This window comes from Paramisgurnus dabryanus, chromosome 10 (genome assembly GCF_030506205.2).
Source record: "Paramisgurnus dabryanus chromosome 10, PD_genome_1.1, whole genome shotgun sequence".
NCBI classification, from domain to species: Eukaryota; Metazoa; Chordata; class Actinopteri; order Cypriniformes; family Cobitidae; genus Paramisgurnus; species Paramisgurnus dabryanus.
In genome coordinates this window covers 5,474,996-5,498,732 of record NC_133346.1, presented here as the reverse complement: position 1 = coordinate 5,498,732, position 23,737 = coordinate 5,474,996, and the positions used below count along the sequence as shown (strand labels likewise).

Here is a 23,737-nt window from a genome sequence, read left to right as displayed (position 1 = left end):
TGGAATGTTTGTATGAGCAGTGTATGCCAGCACGGCTCGAAGGAGAACAGCTGGGTGGATTACGGTTGCGGGGTGACGTCTATCTAGCCATCCTTCACGTCAGCCTTTCTGTCTGCCATCCCGGGTCTACTCCCAGCTCTTGTGGCGGTGTGGCCTTAAGTCACCGTGAGTGTGTGGATTGCTGTGGGTGAGTCTTGTCATTGCTGTGTTTACACTTGAAGATTTACGTGCAGTGGTGTGTAAATGTTGTCAGCACTCGCCCCTTAGGCCGAAGAGGAAGCTCTGGATGAAAGATAGTGACCTGGTGTCGTAGGATGACTGTTACCTTTATACATACCCAGACGGCGATCTATAATCCATCCCTTCCAACTGTTGGTGCTGTGAACTCTGTGAGGAGAGGAGTACGCTGTGAGTATTGTGTGAAGTACTAAGGCGTAAAAATGAGATCAACTACTGTGTGGAGAAGTGGACATGCTGTATTGTGTGTGATTACACGCTGTGAGTGTTTCAGATGCCCGCCCCTATCTAGATCTCTGGTCACGCTCTGGAAGAGAGGAGAGGGAAGCGTTAGGCCGACTCATATAGTACATCCTTGGTGGGGTGCTTCAATCTAGGATACCCGCCTGAGAGATCCTACCTGTGGCCGTGTGAGGCCCGACATGCAGCAACCTGCCTTGTACTTCCACCTGCTCCCTTGGGCCGAGTCCAGTGGTGATGTATTCGTATTTACCTGCTCACTGAAGTATTGTCATCGCTTATAAAGCTCTGTGTGTGTTGCTGCAGAGCCCTTGGCTCGAAACTAAGGATTTGCATCGGCGATGCCACGATACGTTGGGAATCCCTGTCTAAGTGTGTGGCCACCAGGAATTTGTCCCAGTAAGGAGGATCCGCTAAGTGTGTGTGAGACTACGTTCTCTCTCGGGGTTGAAGGTCTGGAGACTAAAGTTGTACCCCCGCCGTCTCCGGGTTGGTGAGTCATATCCGTAAGGCTGAAGTTACTTCCCTTTAATACTTACCAGTGCATTCAAGCTACGAGCCCAGTGCAATTGCCCCTTTACACTTACCTGTGCATCCAAGCTACGAGCCCAGTGTATTTGCCCCTTGACCCCTACCTGTATATCCAAGCTACTAGCAGTGTATTTGCCCCTTGACCCCTACCTGTATGTCCAAGCTACGAGCCCAGTGTATTGTCCCTTTACACTTACCTCTGCATCCAAGCTACGAGCCCAGTGCATTGCCCCTTTACACCTACCTGTGCATCCAAGCTACGAGCCCAGTGCATCGTCCCTTTACACTTACCTGTGCTTCCAAGCTATGAGCCCAGTGTATTGCCCCTTTTCACTTACCTGTGCATCCAAGCTACGAGCCCAGTGCATTGTCCCTTTACACTTACCTGAGCATCCAAGCTACGAGCCCAGTGCATTGCCCCATTACGCTTATCTGTGCATCCAAGCTACGAGCCCAGTGTATTGCCCCTTTTCACTTACCTGTGCATCCAAGCTACGAGCCCAGTGCATTGTCCCTTTATATTTACCTGTGCATCCAAGCTACGAGCCCAGTGAATTGCCCCATTACGCTTACCTGTGCATCCAAGCTATGAGTTCAGTGCATTGCCCCTTTTCACTTACCTGTGCATCCAAGCTACGAGCCCAGTGTATTGCCCCTTTTCACTTACCTGTGCATCCAAGCTACGAGCCCAGTGCATTGTCCCTTTATATTTACCTGTGCATCCAAGCTACGAGCCCAGTGCATTGCCCCATTACGCTTACCTGTGCACCCAAGCTATGAGTTCAGTGCATTGCCCCTTTACACTTATCTGAGTATCCACGCTACGAGTTCCATGTACTTACCTGGTTCTCCTGTGTTACTGTTTGAAGTGGCGAACTCTGAGTAATACCTTCTATACTTACCTGTAGAAGTCCCCCTTAAGTCTGGAGACGGAATGCTGGACCCTTTGTACTCTCCTAAACCGCCGAATACTCACATGTGTGTTTTCTAGGCTGACCCCTGGGACCCCACCGATTCACTGGATGCCTCCGTATACGACCGCAGGATACATATCTGTTGGACTAAACAACCCCAGGTACCCGCTCTCCCCCATACTTACCTTCATACTTACCTGGGTGCGTCCTTTCCGTCCAGGAGCCAGGAGTGGAGGAATTGGGTTGCAACGGCTGTGGACAAAAAGGAAGAGCTTGATTAGGAATACCCACTGCAAGTCACAGACGGACACGAACTGAGAAAGCAGAGCGACTTACCCTCCCTGTCCCCGTGAGAGTCCAGGCGACTCTGGAAATCCCGCTCTCCCTCGCCCGGAGAGTTATAGTTTTAGTGTCCCCTTTCCCCTGCCCTTTCTTCATTTTAAATAATTTAATAAAGTTTGTTTTATTTGTTACTTACTCTCTCGTGTGTCTGGTCATTGGGGTGCTTTTGGGACCTTCCCGAGGTGGAAACTAGGGAGGGGCGAGACTCACAACATCTGTGGTCCACTCCTACCTGTGACAAAACCCTCATCTGCATAGAAAAAAATCCAAACACACACATTTGTGGATGTGAGTATAAATCATGGACTGACCGGACAACACTATCTCGTATAACTTTACAGGTGATTGGAAGGAGAATAGGAACATTTTAATACTGAAAAGACAATCACTTCATGTGACTTTCTTTAACCAAACAAACTTGAGTTCTTTGCGTCACACGTCATTACGTCAATTCTACGTCATTGCATGTGTGCATATGCTCCACACTCCTGTCGGTGGTGGAAATGCACCTTTCAGTGGGTTTGCCAACCGCCAATGAAGAAAAAGATTGCACATCACAGAGCATACCAGTTTAGTTATCCATCATATCAAGTGTTTACATGTCCTTTTGAGCGGATTACAAAAGGTATCAGCCATCCCTCTAAAGTGGATTCGATTTTTAATCGGTTTGGCTCTTTTTAATCTGAATGAGGTGATTACATGGAGCAATTTTATTTAGATTGAACATTTAAACCAATTACAAATGTCCACGTAAACACAGTGACGAAAAGAATATAAGGTTAGATTTGGTGACTTACAGTACACAACCAACTTTTTACAAATTCAGAGAATATTTTCTTCTGACAGTAAGAGAAAAGGACCAAAAGCACAGATCACTGGGCCCTGTGTAAAGTAGCTGTATTACAAATAACCATACCACCTGTAAGTTTGTGCCCAGCTTACACCTAAATATTTTTTTTTATTTGAAATAATTATGCAGCATCAGAGTGGGTGGTAAATGGGTTGAGCCAGTCTGATTCAGATACTTTATAAATGACAGAACAGTAAGGAGATCAGATCAAACTCTTAACAGGATGAGACTTTACTCATGGCCTATGAGACAGAAGATCATGAGACTCAATACTGCTTTCCTGCTGTTAACTCATCATGCATCAAGATAAAACGCTCTAGACATGAAAACAATATCATGTATGTGTTTTTTTCATTGCTGTCAGTATGGACTGTGTTTCTGAATCTGCTGGTGATCATCTCCATCTCTCACTTCAAGAAGCTTCACACTCCAACCAACATGCTCATTCTCTCTCTGGCTGTGGCCGACCTGCTCGTAGGACTTATTATCATGCCCTTGGAGGCGATTAGGTTGATTGAAACATGTTGGTACTTTGGAGACAATTTCTGTAGACTGTTTTTAATAATCATGGGATTGCTCATCTCTACGTCTTTGAGTAATTTAGTTTTTATAGCTGTTGACCGTTATGTGGCTGTGTGTCACCCTCTGCTGTACCCACAGAAAATAACAACAACTAAAACAATAATTATTATCTGTGTTTCATGGTTCTACTCTTCAGCTTATAACATTGCAGCTGTTATTACTACCTCACAAAGTAAATACACATGTTATGGAGATTGTATATTTATGCTTACTTTTTTCTGGAAAATTATTGACATGTTCCTGTTTTTCCTGCTTCCTTGTACTGTCATTATAACTTTATATTTGAGAATTTTCTATGTCGCACATCATCAAGTGAAAGTTATAAACTCTCTGATGAGGAGTGGAAAACATCTAACAGAAGGTTCAGTGAGGAGGAAATCTGAGAGCAAAGCCGCTCTGACATTAGGAATCATTGTGACGGTTTATCTGTTTTGCTGGATTCCCTTTTATAGTTTATCTCTAACACCAAACACAAGCAAGACTTCTGTTATAGCCTATTTTATGTTATGGATGTTGTATATTAATTCAGGTCTGAATCCTCTCATCTACGCTATATTTTACCCCTGGTTTAGAACGTCAGTTAAACACATCCTAAATCTATCCAAAATATGTAAACCAGCATAACTTCTACAGGTCTTGGCATTATAATAATAATAAAGGTTCTGAATTTACATCAGGGTGCTCTGTAAGCTCCTGTATAGCTCAGTGGTAGAACATTGCTTTAGCAGTGCATAAGTTCATGGGATAATAAGCATTAACATTAATAATAAAGTAGAAAATTAGTCATTACTGTATGTTCAAGACTGCACATTGTAGATCAAAAAATGTCTTATCCCTGTCATGAAAAGATGTATAGTTTCTGTGTAAATGTTACACTTACTGTAGAATGAGTTGTCAACCTTTCTGTGAACACCTATGACACATGCCTGCAGAAAATACACTGAATCTGTATTTCCACTGGCCTAAAGCAGACAACATTCACAATATCTGAATTATAAAGGCACACATATGTGACCAGTCACGGAAAGTAGGGACACAAGTCGGATCTGGGCATTTTGAGTTATTCAGTGATTCTGAAAGTGCAGTTTCTAAGCTTTCCAACGATGTGTAACACATGGAAATCTGATAAGATTTGGAGAAGTTGTGGCCATTTGAATATAGGAACTCAGAAATACTCAAACTGAGAAAATCGAGACGAAAGGGACTCTTCTTTTCAGCTGGGGGAGACAATAGGGCTCATTTACATCTCATTTAGCTAAGCCATACCCCCTGTAAAACCCTTTTTGAGATGTTCTAGCATCATATGTAGTATTTTATGACCAAATGACAACCCGCAAAAATAAACATGACTCTTTTACCTTTGTGGGGATCACAAGTCGAATCCAGTCTGTTTCAGATTATCCAATGACCATATTTGTCCACAAATGCGTATAATCCGTGAAATATAGATTGTTTACATCAGATTTCGCATGAATGTCTGGTAATACAATATAATATATAATCTGAAGACTATTTAAATCGTAACATGTAAGGGTATATGAGCTTACACTCCGTTAAACACATGAACCCGCCTTCAAAGTTTGTATTTAAAATAGGGAAGTGGTATAATAGATCATCCAAACAGCGCCGTCGAAAACGTGACATCCTTTAGAGATGTTACCAATGGCTCGCTCTTTCCTCCATCAGCCAATGACTTCATGGAAAATATTGATAGACAAAACATGTAGCCAATTATATGAAGAATACAACGATATCTGTGTAACGTCTGTGTGTCTGGACTCATGCTGCGCTGCAAGAACTGACATAGAGATGACGTCAAAGTACCGCGAGAGCGAGTCGAAATTAAACTACTCCGTAAGATTTCTTGAAGAGCTCTCGCGATACTTTGCCGTCATCCCACTGCGGTGCCGCATAAAGTCAGTGACGTGGCTGACGTACGATGCGGCTGACTGTTATTTGTTCTGCCCCAAAACTTAGCAAACATGTCTGAGGAACAGGGCAGTCGCGTCACTACAGTCACGTGACTTCACGCTCAAGCCGGAAGAGAAGACAATGCTGAATAAAGTCGTAATTCTGCTATTTTTGGACCAAACTGTATTTTCGATGCATCAACACAATCTTACTGACCCACTGATGTCACATGGACTACTTTGATGATGTTTTATTACCTTTCTGGACATGGAAACCATACATAGATTTTCAATGAAGGGGATAGAAAGCTCTCGGACTAAATCTAACAATAAAACATCTTAAACTGTGTTCCGAAGATGAACGGAGGTCTTCCGAGTTTAGAACGACATAAGGGTGAGTCATTAATTACATTATTTTCATTTTTGGGCGAACTATCCTTATTTAGTAGTCACGCTGTTCCCTTTGGGGGCGGAGGCGAAAACACAAGCTTATACAGTATGTAAATATACACACAGACAATGACGCCCCCCGCTGCACGCTAGAATCTCCGGAAAAACAAGCCTATTTTAACCGCAAAATGTACGCTTTTAAATATACAAAAACTGCTATCTCAAACATGGAGAGGCTTCTTCGTGATCTCAACTAACAGATTCTGCAATAAAACGAAAATCACAAATTTTGAAAAAAAAAACTTTGTTTCTCATTTTCTCGAAACTTGTGCTGCCGACTTGTGCCCCTGGTTTCCGTGACGGGTCACATATAGAGGACTGTCTCAGTAGTTACTATACTGTAGCAACAGAGGAGTCTCTAACTCAAACCAAAAGCTTTTCGATAGAATACATTTCCATGTTTTTGTATATTCAGTGGCGAGCACGCCTGATTAGAAATGAGGCTGTATCTTCGCAAAACTTTTGTGGTACATGCATCATTTCATCTCAGTGTCCCCTAGTGGTGTCAAGATATGAAAAATTGCTCTTTTTGCTGCAAACATAAGTTTAAAATCATGAGAGTGGTCTTAATAGATCCCTTGACCCATGCTCAAACAATACTAAGTGGTTTGTGGTGTGTCACACTGGGCATCATTTATTTTTAATTTTGCATTAAGTTCAGATATTTACGAATCACTACAAATCTTGGTATTATTCATCAGAGTACGATGGTACGCAATATGTAATAGTCAAACCCAGTGATGGTAATAACGGCGTTATAAATAAACGGCGTTACTAACAGCGTTATTTTTTTCAGTAACGAGTAATCAAATAAATTACCGCTTCCCCCGTTATAACGTTGTTACCATTACTGACATTAAAATGCTGCGCATTACTATAATTAATCTCATTGAAGCGAGTAGGCTCTCATTCAGACAGGCAATGTTTTCTCTAGTGTGTGTTTGTGTGTGTGGGAGTGTGTGTTGAGGGGTGGGAGACACATAACTGATGATGTTCGGCTGAATTTCCATCATTAGCCAACCAGAGGCAGGCAGAGTTCATACACAAACACAAGTACAACGAGCTCAAATGTAGTGGTCGCAAACACAAAGTATAATAAGCACTACTTTTATACAAGAATTTTATGTAAGAAAGGCAAGAATGTTTATGTAACGTGCAATTTATGCAGAGTAAGAAAGAGTCTCTCCACATCTGTAATTCTGATAAAGCACCTCACATTATCACATGCTGCAACACAATTAGTGATTTCTCTTTAGTGTCCAAGTCATTCATTTAACAAATTTAATATTGGGGGCATCCAAGTTATTTGAAATAATTGAACTTTTTAAAGTAATACAATAGTTGTCATGACTCCTGGGTGATCGGTGGGTGTGTGTTTGTTTATTTACCTGTGGGTGACGGTTCCTCATGTGTTCACTAGCCCTGCTAGCTCGTTTGGTAATTGTTCACCGGTGGTGTCTCGTTTATGTTTCTCTTTAAATAGCACACCGTCCTCTTTCGTCGCGCGCTCATTGTTTTCGGTCACAGACCTTGCCTTGTCCTGTTGGAAGTCTCTGTGCTTTCTCTCTCTCTCTCTCTCTCTCTCTCTCTCATCTGATCCCAGGTTTGGTTCTCGGCGTCCGCAGGCTCGTCTTTGCCCGGAGTTTACACGCCTGTGGATTATATGCACTTGACCACATTTGAACTCTGACTGTTTCCCGGTACAGCTGGTTCGCTTCGTTATTAGGCGGTACACCAGTTGTTTCCGGGTTTCATCGGCTACTACTATCCTCCGTGAGTGAATTTTCTCCGATCTACGAACTGTGTGGATTTTACATCTTCCATCTCCGCCTTTCACCCACCTTCAGTCGACTGTGCATCATACCCTCTGTCGTGTGTGGTGATTGTACTCGTTATCTTCGGCGGTGTGCGTGGGTGGCTCTCCAGTCAAGGTCAGAGTGGATTATTCATCTTCAGTTCCGTCTCACTCTCTCCTGCAGTCGCGTGTGCATCATACCGTCTGCAGTGATACCATCCAGAGTGAGTCGAAGGTGGTCGTTGTGTGTGGTCTCTAGAGAACTGACTTTTGCTCTGCCCTCTCTCTATCCATTTTTCTAAATAAACTTTGTGAACTTGCTATTGACTCCGAGACTTTGTGTGACAATAGTGACTTACCCTGGTAATTAGTAATTTTTTAATGATGTAAATTACTAACTCAGTTACTATTTTTGAAAAGTAACTAAGAACTATAACTAATTACTTTTTTAAAGTAACATTGCCAACACTGGTCAAACCTACTTCCTGTCTGCCATTTTGGAAACCGTGGGAACATTTTGGGAACCATTTTTAATCTTATTATGAACCTACTTTTCAAGCTCCTCCTAGAAGATTTTTTATTGGCTTGAATCTAGAGCAGGGCCAACATCGGTCCTGGAGTGCCGATGTCCTGCAGATTTTAGCTCCAACACTGATAAAATCTTGCCTACCTGTAGTATTCAGGTGATTATTTAGACCTTGATTAGTTGTTTAGATGTGCTTGATTAGAACCAGAGCTAAACTCTGCAGTACATCAGCACTTCACGACCGACGTTGCCTACCACTGATCTAGAGACACTCGCCTATTGATAGACCAAATCCGTTCTCATATATCACAATGTCATATTTGATGGTGAGCATGCTTGAAATTGATTTAAGTCTGTATCTTTAAAAAACCTATTGGTTACGACTGTAATCAAGGTTCCCTCATGGAGAGCGTGAGACATTGTGTCGATGGCGACAGTAGTGGTTTTGCTCTTGAGTGCCAATCTACTTTGACCGATATGTGAAATGGCAATGAAATTGCACAAAGTGAATTTCCATGTAAATCAGTACTCATGTTGAAGGCTTACACTGCTGGGGGTCAAGCCACTTCTGCACTGCACACCATAGCCATCCTGCAGGTACATCAGGCTAAGGCGCTAAGCCGCTCCCATCAAGGGGAGAGGACCCAACCAACACCGCGACAGATTACTCATCCTCATCTCTATTCGAAACATTAACAGTGAGACGGTCCGAGGGCGGAAACACCGGTTCCTGTCCTGAACACACAGGTATAAGCAAGTGTGGCACTTGTGGAGACTGGTGGCACTTGCACAGAACAGACCAGCACGGGAAGCAGACTCTGTGACTTCCGTCCTTGCAATAAAAGATGAGAGCCGTGACCGCAACATTTTTAGAGGCATGTTCTCACAATGTGAACCAATCCCCTCATGAACGCCGCCTCGGCGGGCTGGTGCCCAAAGCACTCGAGGCAGCGATTGTGCCAGTAAGCAGGAGGTAGAAACCTGATGCATCCAAGGACATAGAGATGGAAAGCCATCCTCTTAAGGGCGCAAGTGTTTACATGTCCTTTTGAGTGGATTACAAAGGTATAAGCCACCCCTCTAAAGCGGATTAGATTTTTAATCGGGTTGGTTTTTTTTATCCAAATGAAGTGATTACATGGAGCAATTTTATTCAGATTGAACATTTAAACCCATTACAAACACAGCTAGTGACGAAAAGAACATAAGGTTAGATTTGGTGACTTACTGTACCCACCCAACTTTTCACAAATTCAGAGAAGATTTTCTTCTGACAGTAAGAGAAAAAGACCAAAAGCACAGATCACTGGGCCCTGTTTAAAGTAGCTGTATTACAAATAACCATACCACCTGTTAAGCCCTTTTCACACAGACATTCCGGAAAATACACGGAAAATGCATCCTGGATTTTTCCAGGATCGTTTGATTTTTTTGTTCATTCACACTGCCAATGATTTGCCGGCATCTGCAAGGTCCCGGAAAGACACGTGACCTCTTGAAAGTCCTGCCCTATCTTCTACGCAGCGTCTTAAGTTTGCATATTATCAGTGCTGGGCAGTAGCTTCACTACAAGTAGCGAAGCTAGTAGTTTAACTACATTTTTCAGTAGCTTGGCGGTAGCTTAGCTGCTTTCTAAATCAAATAGCTTTTCAGTAGCTAAGCTCTTTTTTTGACCAAGTAGTGAGGTAGCTTCCACACAAGCTACAATTTTCCAAACATTTCTGAAGTCGTCCTGAATTTGAGAATAAGCGCGTCATTTGAATCGACACAGGACATCGTTTGTTCCATATTTTCGAGTTGTGCAGCCTTCAATCATACAAAACATTACCACTCGCATTCTGTGAAGACTCGTGCTCAACCTCTGACTGGGTTATGTCACCAAGCCAAGCTAATATAAAAACAGCTAATATAAAAACATGTAATAAATATTACAATTGAAACTATTAATAGAATGTGCTTTGGCGGGCACCTCACAGACTCTGTGCAGGCTACCTGCTGCCTGCAGGCCCACGTTGGAGACCCTTGTGTTAAGATATGTCAGGGCCAGGTGTTTTTGAATAAAGGCAGCTCAAACATGCATTTTATTCTGGGAGTAGGATAAGTCCAGCAAACAGCCCCAAAATGTGAAGTACCTAGGCCTACATTGTGCTTGTATTGCCTATAATTACCAAAATGATAAATTGAAACTGAATAAATAATTACATAATAATACTGGTTAAAAATAAAAAAAGTAGCTTGGATGTAGCAAGCTACTATTGATGTAGCTTAGCTTGCTACATTTCCCAGGGGGGTAGCTTCAGTGTAGTGAAGCTTCATTTAATGTGAAGTAACTGGTAGCTTAGCTCACTACATTTTCCAAGTAGCTTGCCCAGCACTGCATATTATTTATTATTTCTCTTTCCAGAAACCACTCGCTTGCATTTTTGTTTATGATAAGACTTTAGAGGAGCGCGTGACGCGCCGTTCTATGCTGGTGAATTATCTCAGCTAGAGTGGATATTTGACGAGCTCCCTGATCTCTGCTTTAATCCAGTTTTCAGACATTTCTCATCGTGATTGTTAATATGCATTTAACACCCCCGTTTTGAGGAGCTGAACGATATATCTTCTTGGGATGAGCGCGCATCATTGTTTATGCATCTCATTTATCATTTCCTTATAACTACTTCAATCTAGTTTGCGACATTTCTCGTTGTGAATGTTGATATACATGTAAATCTCTCGTTTTAAAAAGTTGAACCATAACTTTTGTTGTGATGACGCTCACGTCCTCACTGCGACACGCCCATTATGGCATTGTTTTGGCTTTTTGTTCACACAGAAGGTTTTTCGTGTATCTTACTAGGTCTTCTTTCCGGCAACAATCTCAGATTGTTTTACGGTTCTTTTCTGGGACCAAAGGTCTGTGTGAATGGGGTTTTAGTTTGTGCTCAGCTTACACTTAAAAAAAAAGTTGAACTCATTATGCAGCATCAGAGTGGGTGGTGAATGGGTTGAGTCAGTCTGATTCAGATACTTTATAAATGAAAGAACAGTAAGGAGATCAGATCAAACTCTTAACAGGATGAGACTTCACTCATGGCCTATCAGACAGAAGATCATGAGACTCAATACTGCTTTCCTGCCATTAACTCATCATGCATCAAGACAAAACGCTCCACACATGAATACAATATCATGTATGTGTTTTTTTCATTGCTGTCAGTATGGACTGTGTTTCTGAATCTGCTGGTGATCATCTCCATCTCTCACTTCAAGAAGCTTCACACTCCAACCAACATGCTCATTCTCTCTCTGGCTGTGTCTGACCTGCTCGTAGGACTTATTATCATGCCCTTGGAGGCAATTAGGTTGATTGAAACATGTTGGTACTTTGGAGACACTATCTGTAGACTGTTTTTAATAATCATAGGATTGCTCCTTTCTACATCACTGAGTAATTTAGTTTTAATAGCTGTTGACCGTTATGTGGCTGTGTGTCACCCTTTACTGTACCCACAGAAAATAACAACGACTAGAACAATAATTATTATCTGTGTTTCCTGGGTCTGCTATTCAGCTTATAACATTTCAGCTTTAATTTCCTCAAAAACAACTTCCACATGTACAGGAGAATGTATATTTATGCTTAATTTTGACTGGAAAATCACTGACCTGTTTGTATCTTTCCTGCTTCCTTGTACTGTCATTATAACTTTATATTTGAGAATCTTTTATGTCGCACATCAGCAAGTGAAAGTTATAAACTCTCTGATGAGGAGTGGAAAACATCTAACAGAAGGTTCAGTGAAGAGGAAATCTGAGAGTAAAGCCGCTCTGACATTAGGAATCATTGTGACAGTTTATCTTTTTTGCTGGATTCCCTATTATAGTTTATCTCTAACACCAATCACAAGCAAGACTTCTGTTATAGCCTATTTTATATTATGGATAATGTATATTAATTCAGCTCTAAATCCTCTCATCTATGCTATATTTTACCCCTGGTTTAGAACATCAGTTAAACACATCCTAAATCTATCCAAAATATGTAAACCAGCATAACTTCTATTGGTCTTGTTCATTATAATAATAATTAAGGTTCTGGATTTACTGCCATTGTTAGAATCAGTCAATGGTGTTCACCACAAGATATTATGCTTACATTTGTCAGGGCTTAAATTTGCCATATTAACAATAATACCATTAGGGTACTCGGTAGGCCCTGTATTATAGCTTAGTGGTGGAACATTGCTTTAGCAGTGCATAAGGTCATGGGATTGAACTAAGGCAACACACATATTGATAATAATGTAAAATGTACCTTGTACTGCACTGTAAGTTAATTTGAATAAAAGCGTCTGCCTGTGTAAATGTTTATGCAAACAGCAGCCCAAATATATATATCAGAGGCTACATGTGTAAATGTGTATACTAATAAAAACAACATACTGTAAGTACTCAGATGTTTAGTCTTAAATCCATCAGAATCAACATTCCAGTTATAAATGAAACAAGCAAACATGCACATTTACTACTCCGGCACAATGATACTGTTTTATATAAATGTCTTATTTAATTTGAATAGTAACTGAATTTGTCAGGACAGACAAATTATAGAGAAAGCTAATTTTAATGTTGAATTTAATTGGAAATATGAATTATTTTTTGTGCATAAATGACTGTTGGCTAACTGAACATTTCTCACATGAACGTGCAAGACATGACACTGACCTGCATGAAGAGCAACTATTGCATCAGTCTGTCAATCTATTTACATGTGAGTTTGTTTCACACTTTTAATAAAGCTTTGGTGGATTAGATGCCGCATATAGGTGTTAACCGGACCCTCAAGACCCTGCATACATATAGCAATGCATAACAAATATAATTGTCCTTCAGAGTTTACTGTAATTGATTTCTCAGATGGTTCATTTATGTCTTGATCCTGTCAGTATAGGAGAAAATAACCAAGAGATCAAATTAGCAAAGATATTGTTACTGTGTCTAGGATGAATCAGCCCATGTTACATTTCTTCCTAGGATGACCATTTTTATTATTCAGATCAAAATCCAGTTGAGCCTAATATCTGTAAAAATGTATATCTGATTGACTACATGTATAAAATAATAAGCATTAAACATTAATAATAGAAGTAGAAAATGAGTATTTACTGTATGTTCCAAACTGCACATTGTCTGTAGGTCAATTTGTTTTTATCCCTGGCATTAAAGGATCCAAAAAAATGTGTAGTTTCTGTGTAAATGTTATATTTCGAACGAGTTGTCAACCTTTCTGTGAACACCTATTAGACATGCTTGCAGAAAATACACCGAATCTGTAGTTCCACTGGCCTAAACAAAAATTCACAATACCTGAATTATAAAGTTATGAAATTTGGCACACATATATGGCGCTTTTCCATTGCATAGTACCCCACGGTTTAGTTTAGTTTGGGTCGGGTCAGCTCACCTCACTTTGGCGTGGTTAGCTTTTCCATCGAGTTTAGTATCACTTCGGAGTGGGAGGGATTATAGGCGTGTCGTTATATTTACGCTGCCTACTGCTGTGACATCATTCACGTGAGAGCGTTGTTGTACATTCCCATACATTCATTTATTTCTCAGTCTGCCACAAAATTAAAATTGGCCACCACAAATAGATGTTTGCACATCGCGTTTATAATTACCTCTGTCTCACATGACAGTTTCTGTTCAAACACCCGACCCGTGGCGTCAGTCGACGGCGCTCCGCTGAGCCTCATTCAAGTTGCATATAAGCATATATAATGCGGACGTGCACGTCGCGAATGTGCCGCCACAAACTGTAAGTCTGGAAAAAACTGTTATGGTGTCCCGGATTCTCAATCTGCGGATGTTTTTCATCGCTAAAAGGGTGTTTGGAAACTTATAGCAGAACACAGATAACAACATGTTTGCTTGAGACAGCGCAAGCTAGCAGTAAGCTAAAGCTAATATTTACATTATAGCGATGACGTGACGATTCTCTCAGACCAATCAGTGATCTACAGTGTTTTCGCGTCACGTTTGGTATCAGCTCGGGTCGCTTGGAACCCCAACCGAGGTGGTACGAAAAAAAGTATCGGGTACTACGTACTGCACCCAATGGAAAAGCTTCCAAAAGTAAACTGACCCGACCCAAACTAAACTAAACCGTGGGGTACTATGCAATGGAAAAGCGCCATTAGAGGACTGTCTCAGTAGTTACTATACTGTAGCAACAGTGGAGTCTCTAACTCAAACCCTTTAGCGCCACCAACAGTTCAAAATTTCACTTATGTTCATGTTCATAACTGCTGACTCATAAGTCCTAGAAACAAAATTAGAAAAATGTCATCTTCTCGGACCGGAAGCTCGTAATTGATTATAAAGAGCCGCAAGTTCGTCAACGAATTTTTAAGAACGGTTTTGTTTTCTTTGTATCGATCAATTAAAATAAGAATTTCTTCATGACTGAAATTTTTCTTCCCGTTTCTTTCTCCTCCATGTGTGGGATAGATATTTTTAATTAAAAGTGTAATGTTTTGAGTTCGATAATGTTTGCTTTAACATTTTTTTTAACTTTTAGTTTAGACCAGTCAAGAATGATTTTGAAAACACACACCTTTCAGATTATTTCCTGTTTATTTATTATAAGGCTTGTGATTGGGTTAAGAAAAATAGACGTAATTTTTTGCGACAACAATGCGATTACTTTACAGAGAGCTTACGACCTACTAGCTATGTTTCGCCTTAAGAACAAATGGTGCAACCAAATTAAGTACAGATTTAGTTATGAACTAGCTAGTAGTTACTTCTAGTAACTTTTAGCCTCTAGTTTGGACTTTACGTCCCAGTTTAAGTAAGAACTTACGAACGGCTGGTGTAACCCTACCCTAGATTCTTGGCTCATGGCAATTCTAATTAATCTTTACGCCATTTTGAATTTTCCTAAAAACGCCATGTACAGGGTAAAAAAAAAATACAATAAGTATACATACAAGAATACAGTAGTAAAACGTAGAATAATACATCAAGGTTCAATTAACAGAGCATTTCACCCGTAGAAACACTAACCTTTATTGAAAGTGTGTCATATTTGTAGTCGAAATGTAACATACATTTAGAATTTGGTGCCTATTTGACAGAGAAAAGGGGTGTTTGTAGTCTCACTCCCTCAACAAAGATATTGGACTTCCTTCTTTCAATGATGCAAAATGATGATTTTTACATCATTGAAAGAAGGAAGTGCAACACTGAAATCTGTATTTCTCCTGTTTCAGCAGCAACTGAGAAAATAATGCATGACCATTCAAAAACATGACTGGGGTTCTAACGATACAAAGCTTTATGCAAATGGGAGAATTGTCCCTTTAAATGCCAAGAAACAATCTAGAAAAGTTATCAAAAGCTTTATGATACACCAATTTGTTTTTGTATATATATTAAATGGGGAGCCGTGGTGGCTCCCCATTTAAGCACTCGTTACCCGCTTGTTACTTGCAGAACATTTAATAAGTTCTTCTCAAAATGAGCAACAGGAATGTTTTCTGCCATTCTGAATTAAAATGGTATTTGTTTCTGGAGTAATTGTTTTTTATGTCACCACCATGTGCATTTGCACACGTGAACCTAAATACATTTTTCAATTCACACACTTTTTTTTGTTGCAAATGCACTCGCACTGTCGAGCCCTGTGACGTAAAACTTGGAACATATAATACATGTCATGACCTGAGGGTGCATGCACCATTTCTTTACATTGGTCCTGTTATATGAAAAATTGCTATTTTTGCTTATATCTTTGGAAAACTTCAGCTAAAAATCATGATTTTTTCTTTGTTTTAAACTGCTTACCCAAACTCTACTTCATTTCATTTGTGCCCTTGTTCGGCTTGATCCCGGTATTGCTGCTTGCAGTTATATTTAGTCATATTCCTATTTGATTCGTAACAATTTAGAATATGGTAACATGCCAATCAGCTAAACACTTGCAAAAGTTTCCTGAGCCTTCAAACCGGTCTCTCAGTTTGGTGTTTGGTTCACTAGGCTAAACAATCATGGAGAAGACTGCTGATCTAACAGTTCTCCAGAAGACAAGCATTGACATCCTTTATAAGGAGGGTAAGCCACAAACATTCATTGTGAAAGAAGCTGGCTGTTCACAGAGTGCTGTTTCCAAGCATGTTAACAGAAAGTTGAGTGGAATGAAAAGATGCACAACCAGCCGAGAGAACTGCAGTCTTGAGAGGCTTGGAAAGCAAAATGGATTGAAGAATTTACATGAACTTTACAAGAAATAGCTACCAAACACAGACGTGCCAATGAATTTAGCTATAGTTGTCATATTCCTCTTGTTAAGCCACTCCTGAACCACAGACAACATCAGAGGTGTCTTATCTGGGCTAAGCAGAAGAATAACTGGACTGTTGCCCAGTGGTCCAAAGTCCTCTTTTCAGATGTGAGCAGGTGTCACGGAGTGACTTTGATGGGGCGGAACCAAAAGGAGGCAGAGAGAGGTTCCGCCCGGACCCATTGGTAGAAACACTGTCGCTTCCGGGTTTCCCGGGGATCCCCGCAATCATTCAGAACAACATGCAGCTGCGCCGTTGACGTGGCGAACGGTGATTGGGTGAGTCACGCTGGGTAGGGAGTATAAAAGTGAGAGTTGAGAGGATACAGGAAGTGTTCGTTTTGCGTGGAAGGAGATCACTGGGAGTAGTCACGGGCCGAGTCGTTGTGTGAAGAGACCACAGTAGGCGAGTGTTGCAGACCTGTAAACAGGAAACTATCGTTAGAGAGGATAACAGGGTGAATATCCTACCAGTTAAGCTGTTGATGATCAGTTGGATTACTGCTACATGTGGACAACGCCGGGCAGACTGAATCCTTTGTGTTGGCCACGAAGAATTCTCCTGGAGGAGAGAGAGACGGCGTTCAGCGATCCCGGAACAGTGAGTAGCCGCTGTTAAGTGGGCAAGACGGTTGTTATATTAAAGGTGTGTGTGTTGTATCATCTTTTAGCTGCCCCACTGAGAAAGCAGGTGGGCGAGCCGGGAATTGCACGTGGTGATCTGAGACAACGAAAGTGTGAGTAACCCCAGCATTTGTATACGATAATTCGTAATGTATTAAAGGAGTGTGTGTCGTATCATCTTTTAGCGGCCCCACTGAGGAAGCAGGTGGGCGAGCCGGGAAGTGCAAGTGGTGATCTGGATCAACAGGAGTGTGAGTAACCTCAGATTTGTGTGTACGGAAATCCGAATATATTAAAGGAGTGTGTGCTTGTTATCTCGTCGGCCCCACCCAGTGGACCAAGTATGTTCACAGGCGAAGGCCAGCGAAGTATCCAAGCTCGTTGGGGACCTCGTCGGCATCATTAGTAAGATCTTTCTCCCTATTCTTCAGCGCTGGTCTGCGCCCAGGGAAGAGTACAGACCCTATTCATTCACCGGAGTGTGTGCTGTGCAGTGCCTGAGTGATCATCTGACGTGAGTACCCTAAGTTTGCAGTGTGTTGTCGTGTCCTTGACGTCTGTAATCTTCTAGGAAAAGGGCCAGTGTCTGTAGACTCCATTTGGAGTTGTTACGCCGTCATAGGCCCCAAACTCAAAAGACCAATTTTCCGCTGGCTTTGCTTCATACACACTGCTACCATCCTGACTGAGGTATTGGGGGGGGAGAAAAGTAAGAGGTCATTTGGGCACCTGCTGGTGGAAGAACTGTAAGAGGGAAGCGGAGGGCCCGGCGCTGTGGGGGCATTGTGTGCGATTTAAATCTATTCACGCCTGCTATTTCTGTCTAGATCTTCGCCTGCCCTAGGAGAACGGGAAGAGGACGTGTGGACCATTAGGTGAATCCACGGATAGCAAGGTGTCATCGCGACCCCAGCGACTGGAGAGGCCCCGCCCCTGTGTGTGCTGCATTGCATAGGAGTGGTGACGTATGACCCCGGCCTTTGCATCCCCTTGTCCCCCTGGTACCTAGTAACATTACCTGTGACACGATCCAAGCCTTCACTTACCTAGCGCCACTCGTAAAGCCAGACACCCCGAACAGCAATATACCTATTGTGATACGAGCTAAGAGCTACCACTCCCCTAACCGACTCGAAGCCCTGACATCCTGTAAAGTAAGATACTCACCATTGTACAAGTTAAACTTACCTCTCCTAACGCCAAGCCGACTACCTGAGAAAGAAGATACTTACCGTTACGCACACTGAACACACCCTAGTGTGATCTCAAGCCCAGAGACCCTGTAAAGTAAGATACTCACCGTTGTACAAGTTAAACTTACCTCTCCTAACGCCAAGCCGACTACCTGAGAAAGAAGATACTTACCGTTACGCACATTGAACCCACCCAAGTGTGACCCCAAGCCCAGAGGCCTTGTAAAATCAGATATCCATAGTTGGACAAGTTAAACTTACCGCATCTAACGCCAAGCTGAAAACCTGAAAGGGAGGAGACTTACCGTTACGCAAGTTGAACTCACCCCAAGTGACCCCGAGCCCAGTGGCCCTGTAACGTAAGACACTCACCATCATACAAGTTAAGCTTAACTTACCCGACGTCAAGCAGAAAACCTGAAAAGGAAGATCACGTCAGTCCGATCCATCGTCGAAGGGAAAGAAAGCTAACCTAGGGAGTACAGAGTCGATTGGAAATATACGCATTACTTACGTCTGTTTGCTTTACCCTCAGGAGGCACCCAAGGAGCCCCGGGAAGCCTTCCTTTGCAGGAGGTGGGCCGAGGTTGAAGGAGCTTCGCCCGGCCCTTGCCTTGTCCCCTTCCTGGATCCCCTGGAACCAGACTCCTCTTCCTCCAACGCCCCCTGGCCCGTAGTTCCCCTGAGGGAGAGAGAGAGAGAAATTTTAGATTCCCTTTCCCGTTCCCCTTTGCTTTTTTAATTAAATTAAAACTTTAATAACGATTATTTTTCTATTTTGCTTATCTCCTGTTTGCTTGGTCATTGGGGTGCTTTTGGGACCTCCTCGAGGTGGAACTGTTGTAGGAGTTTTGTATTTTATTTGGAAACCAAGGTCCTAGAGTCTGGAGGAAGGGTGAAGAAGCTCATAGGCCAAGTTGCTTGGAGTCCATTGTTATGTTTTCACACATATTATGTTCATGTAAACACAGCTAGTGATGAAAATAATATAAGGTTGGATTTGGTGACTTACTGTACACACCCAACAAAAAAATTGAAAACACAACAAAACTTTTCACAAAATCAGAGAAGATCTTCTTCTAACAGTTAGAGAAATAGATCAAAAGCACAGATCACTGGGCCCTGTGTAAAGTAGCTGTGTTACAAATAGCCATACCACCTGTTAGTTTGTGCCCTGCTTACTTTTTTAAAAGTTGAAATCATTATGCAGCATCAGAGTGGGTGGAGAATGGATTGAGTCAGTCTGATCTAGACATAATATAAATGACAGAACAGTAAGGAGATCAGATCAAACTCTTACCAGGAGGAGACTTTACTCATGGCCTATGACACAGAAGATCATGAGACTCAATACTGCTTTCCTGCCATTAACTCATCATGCATCAAGACAAAACGCTCCACGCATGAATACAATATCATGTATGTGTTTTTCTCATTGCTGTCAGTATGGACTGTGTTTCTGAATCTGCTGGTGATCATCTCCATCTCTCACTTCAAGAAGCTTCACACTCCAACCAACATGCTTATTCTCTCTCTGGCTGTGTCCGACCTGCTCGTAGGACTTATTGTCATGCCCTTGGAGGCGATTAGGTTGATTGAAACATGTTGGTACTTTGGAGAGACTATCTGTAGACTGTTTTTAATAACCATAGGATTGCTCCTTGCTACATCACTGAGTAATTTAGTTTTTATAGCTGTTGACCGTTAAGTGGCTGTGTGTCACCCTATGCTGTACCCACAGAAAATAACAACGACAAGAACAATAATTATGATCTGTGTTTCCTGGTTCGGCTATTCAGCTTATAACATTTTAGCTTCAACTACCTCACAAACAAACTCCACATGTAAAGGAGAATGTATATTTATGCTTACCTTTGACTGGAAAATCATTGACCTGTTTGTGTCTTTCCTGCTTCCTTGTATCATCATTATAACTTTATATTTGAGAATCTTCTATGTCGCACATCATCAAGTAAAAGTTATAAACTCTCTGATGAGGAGTGGAAAACATCTAACAGAAGGTTCAGTGAGGAGGAAATCTGAGAGCAAAGCCGCTCTGACATTAGGAATCATTGTGACGGTTTATCTGTTTTGCTGGATTCCCTATTTTATTTTATCTCTAACACCAATCACAAGCATGACTTCTGTTATAGCCTATTTTATATTATGGATGATGTATATTAATTCAGGTCTGAATCCTCTCATCTATGCTATATTTTACCCCTGGTTTAGAGCATCAGTTAAACACATCCTAAATCTACACAAAATATTTAAGCCAGCATAACTGCTATTGGTCTTGTTCATTATAATAATAATTAAGGTTCTGGATTTAATAGCATTGTTTGAATCGGTCAATGGAGTTCAACACAAGATATTGGAAGATCAAAAAAGAGTGGTTTGTCCTATTACAAATAAACCCATCAGGGCACTCGGTAGCCTCCTGTATTATAGGTCAGTGGTAGCAATACATAAGGTCATGGGATTGAACTAAGACAACACACATACTGATAATAATGTATAATGTACCCTGTTATGCACTGTAAGCTACTTTGGGTTAAAGTGTTTGCCATCTGTGTAAATGTTTAAGGAAACTGCAGGCCAAATATATAAATTATAGGCTACATGTGTAAAGTGTATACTAATAAAAACAACATAAGTACTCAGATTTTTAGCATTAAATCGCACATGACACTGACCTGCATGAAGAGCAACTATTGCATCAGTCTGTCAATCTACTCACATGGGAGTTTGTTTCACACTTTCAATGATGCTTTGGTGAATTAGATGCAGCATAAAGGTGTTAACAGGACCCTCAAGACCCTGCACATGTATTGAATAGCAAAGGATAATAAATATAATTGGCCTACGAGTTTACGGTAAATGATTTCTCAGAGGGTTCATTTTTTCTTGATTCTGTCAGTATGGGAGCAAATAACCAAGAGGTCAAATGAGCAAAGATATTGTTACTGCATCTAGGATAAGTAACCTTTCTTTCTAGGAGACCAATTTTTATTTTTGAGACCAAAATCCAGACTCATTGCTCTCACAAAATTAAAAAAATTATTTTATATCAGGCTGAATAAGCAAATGGCAATAAGCTTTATACATGAAGATAAGTAAAAAACAAGTCATTATGTTCCAGACTGCACATTAGTCCCTTTCTCACATACAGTATTTACTGGTAAATTGCAGTTAATTTACCCTGATATGGAAAACTCTGCTGATCTCTGAGTTAAGCATATGCACAACCATTATAAAAAAGCCATCATCAATGGAGGTCTGATATTACGATTCACCATGACAACAGCATGTGATAAAGAGGTGCTGCTGCAAGTGTGCAGCAACCACACATATATAACATATCAAATATAAGATCATAGAGTTTGATGTTGAATGGAGCATGGGGCACATTCACCAGGGCTCTCAGATTTCAGTCTATCACCTGGCTTTAGCAAGTTGTATGAATGTGACTAAATTAACTATTACTTTGTTCAGAGCAAGCATGGGGGGCAGGCTTAATGATATTAGTTAACCCTGCAACCTCTGACTAAGATCAGACTGACAATGTTGTGTTCCTGAGATATACGCAATGGCAGACATGTTACTCTGTGCGATATGTGACCCGTCATGGAAACCAGGGACACAAGTCGGCAGCACAAGTTTCGAGAAAATGAGAAACAAAGTTTTTTTTTTTCAAAATTTGTGATTTTCATTTTATTGCAGAATCTGTTAGTTGAGATCACGAAGAAGCCTCTCCATGTTTGAGATAGCAGTTTTTGTATATTTAAAAGCGTACATTTTGCGTTTGAAATAGGCTTGTTTTTCCGGAGATTCTAGCGTGCAGCGGGGGGCGTCATTGTCTGTGTGTATATTTACATACTGTATAAGCTTACATGTTACGATTTAAATAGTCTTCAGATTGTATATTATATTGTATTACCAGACATTCATGCGAAATCTGATGTAAACAATCTATATTTCACGGATTATACGCATTTGTGGACAAAAATGGTCATTGGATAATCTGAAACAGACTGGATTCGACTTGTGATCCCCACAAAGGTAAAAAGAGTCATGTTTATTTTTGCATGTTGTCATTTGGTCATAAAATACTATATATGATGCTAGAACATCTCAAAAAGGGTTTTACAGGGGGTATGGCTTAGCTAAATGAGATGTAAATGAGCCCTATTTCTCCTCCAGCTGGAAAGAAGAGTCCCTTTCGTCTCGATTTTCTCGGTTTGAGTATTTCTGAGTTCCTATATTCAAATGGCCACAACTTTTCCAAATCTTATCAGATTTCCATGTGTTACACATCGTTGGAAAGCTTAGAAACTGCACTTTCAGAATCTGTGAATAACTCAAAATGCCCAGATCCGACTTGTGTCCCTACTTTCCGTGACTGGTCACATATTTACATACTGTATAAGCTTTTGTTTTCGCCTCCGCCCCCAAAGGGAACAGCGTGACTACTAAATAAGGATAGTTCACCCAAAAATGAAAATAATGTAATTAATGACTCACCCTTATGTCGTTCTAAACTCGGAAGACCTCCGTTCATCTTCGGAACACAGTTTAAGATGTTTTATCGTTAGATTTAGTCCGAGAGCTTTCTATCCCCTTCATTGAAAATCTATGTATGGTTTCCATGTCCAGAAAGTTAATAAAAACATCATCAAAGTAGTCCATGTGACATCAGTGGGTCAGTAAGATTGTGTTGATGCATCGAAAATACAGTTTGGTCCAAAAATAGCAGAATTACGACTTTATTCAGCATTGTCTTCTCTTCCGGCTCGAGCGTGAAGTCACGTGACTGTAGTGACGCGCTGCCCTGTTCCTCAGACATGTTTGCTAAGTTTTTTTTTTTTTTTCAAACTTATAGCCTGCATCTCCCCAGACTGTAAAGCTTGGGCGCACAAAACAAAAGAAAAATAAAAGAAGCTGGGGCGGAACAAATAACAGTCAGCCGCATCGTACGTCAGCCGCGTCACTGACTTTATGCGGCGCCGCAGTCGTATGACGTCAAAGTACCTCTCGCGGTACTTTGACGTCATCTCTATGTCAGTTCTTGCAGCGCAGCATGAGTCCAAACACACAGAAGTTACACAGATATCGTTGTATTCTTCATATAATTGGCTACATGTTTTGTCTATCAATATTTTCCATGAAGTCATTGGCTGATGGAGGAAAGAGCGAGCCATTGGTAACATC

At 41.2% G+C, this 23,737-nt stretch overlaps 2 protein-coding genes across 2 annotated transcripts; both read left to right on the top strand.

Moving 5' to 3' along the window:
- The first annotated feature begins 3,351 nt into the window (after positions 1 to 3,351).
- LOC135746803 (trace amine-associated receptor 13c-like) lies at positions 3,352 to 4,320 on the top strand. The gene has a single exon (XM_065265500.1). The coding sequence runs from the start codon at positions 3,352 to 3,354 to the stop codon at positions 4,318 to 4,320; it is 969 nt and encodes a 322-aa protein (XP_065121572.1).
- Positions 4,321 to 11,433: 7,113 nt separating this feature from the next.
- LOC135739025 (trace amine-associated receptor 4-like) lies at positions 11,434 to 12,421 on the top strand. Its single transcript, XM_065257281.2, has one exon. It carries the CDS (start codon positions 11,456 to 11,458, stop codon positions 12,419 to 12,421), a length of 966 nt encoding a protein of 321 aa, XP_065113353.2. The 5' UTR covers positions 11,434 to 11,455.
- The last annotated feature ends 11,316 nt before the right edge of the window (positions 12,422 to 23,737 follow it).

Excerpts from the sequence above, each read along its gene's own strand:
- LOC135746803 (XM_065265500.1), top strand. The coding sequence starts at position 3,352 with ATGGCCTATGAGACAGAAGATCATGAGACTCAATACTGCTTTCCTGCT.
- LOC135739025 (XM_065257281.2), top strand. The coding sequence starts at position 11,456 with ATGGCCTATCAGACAGAAGATCATGAGACTCAATACTGCTTTCCTGCC.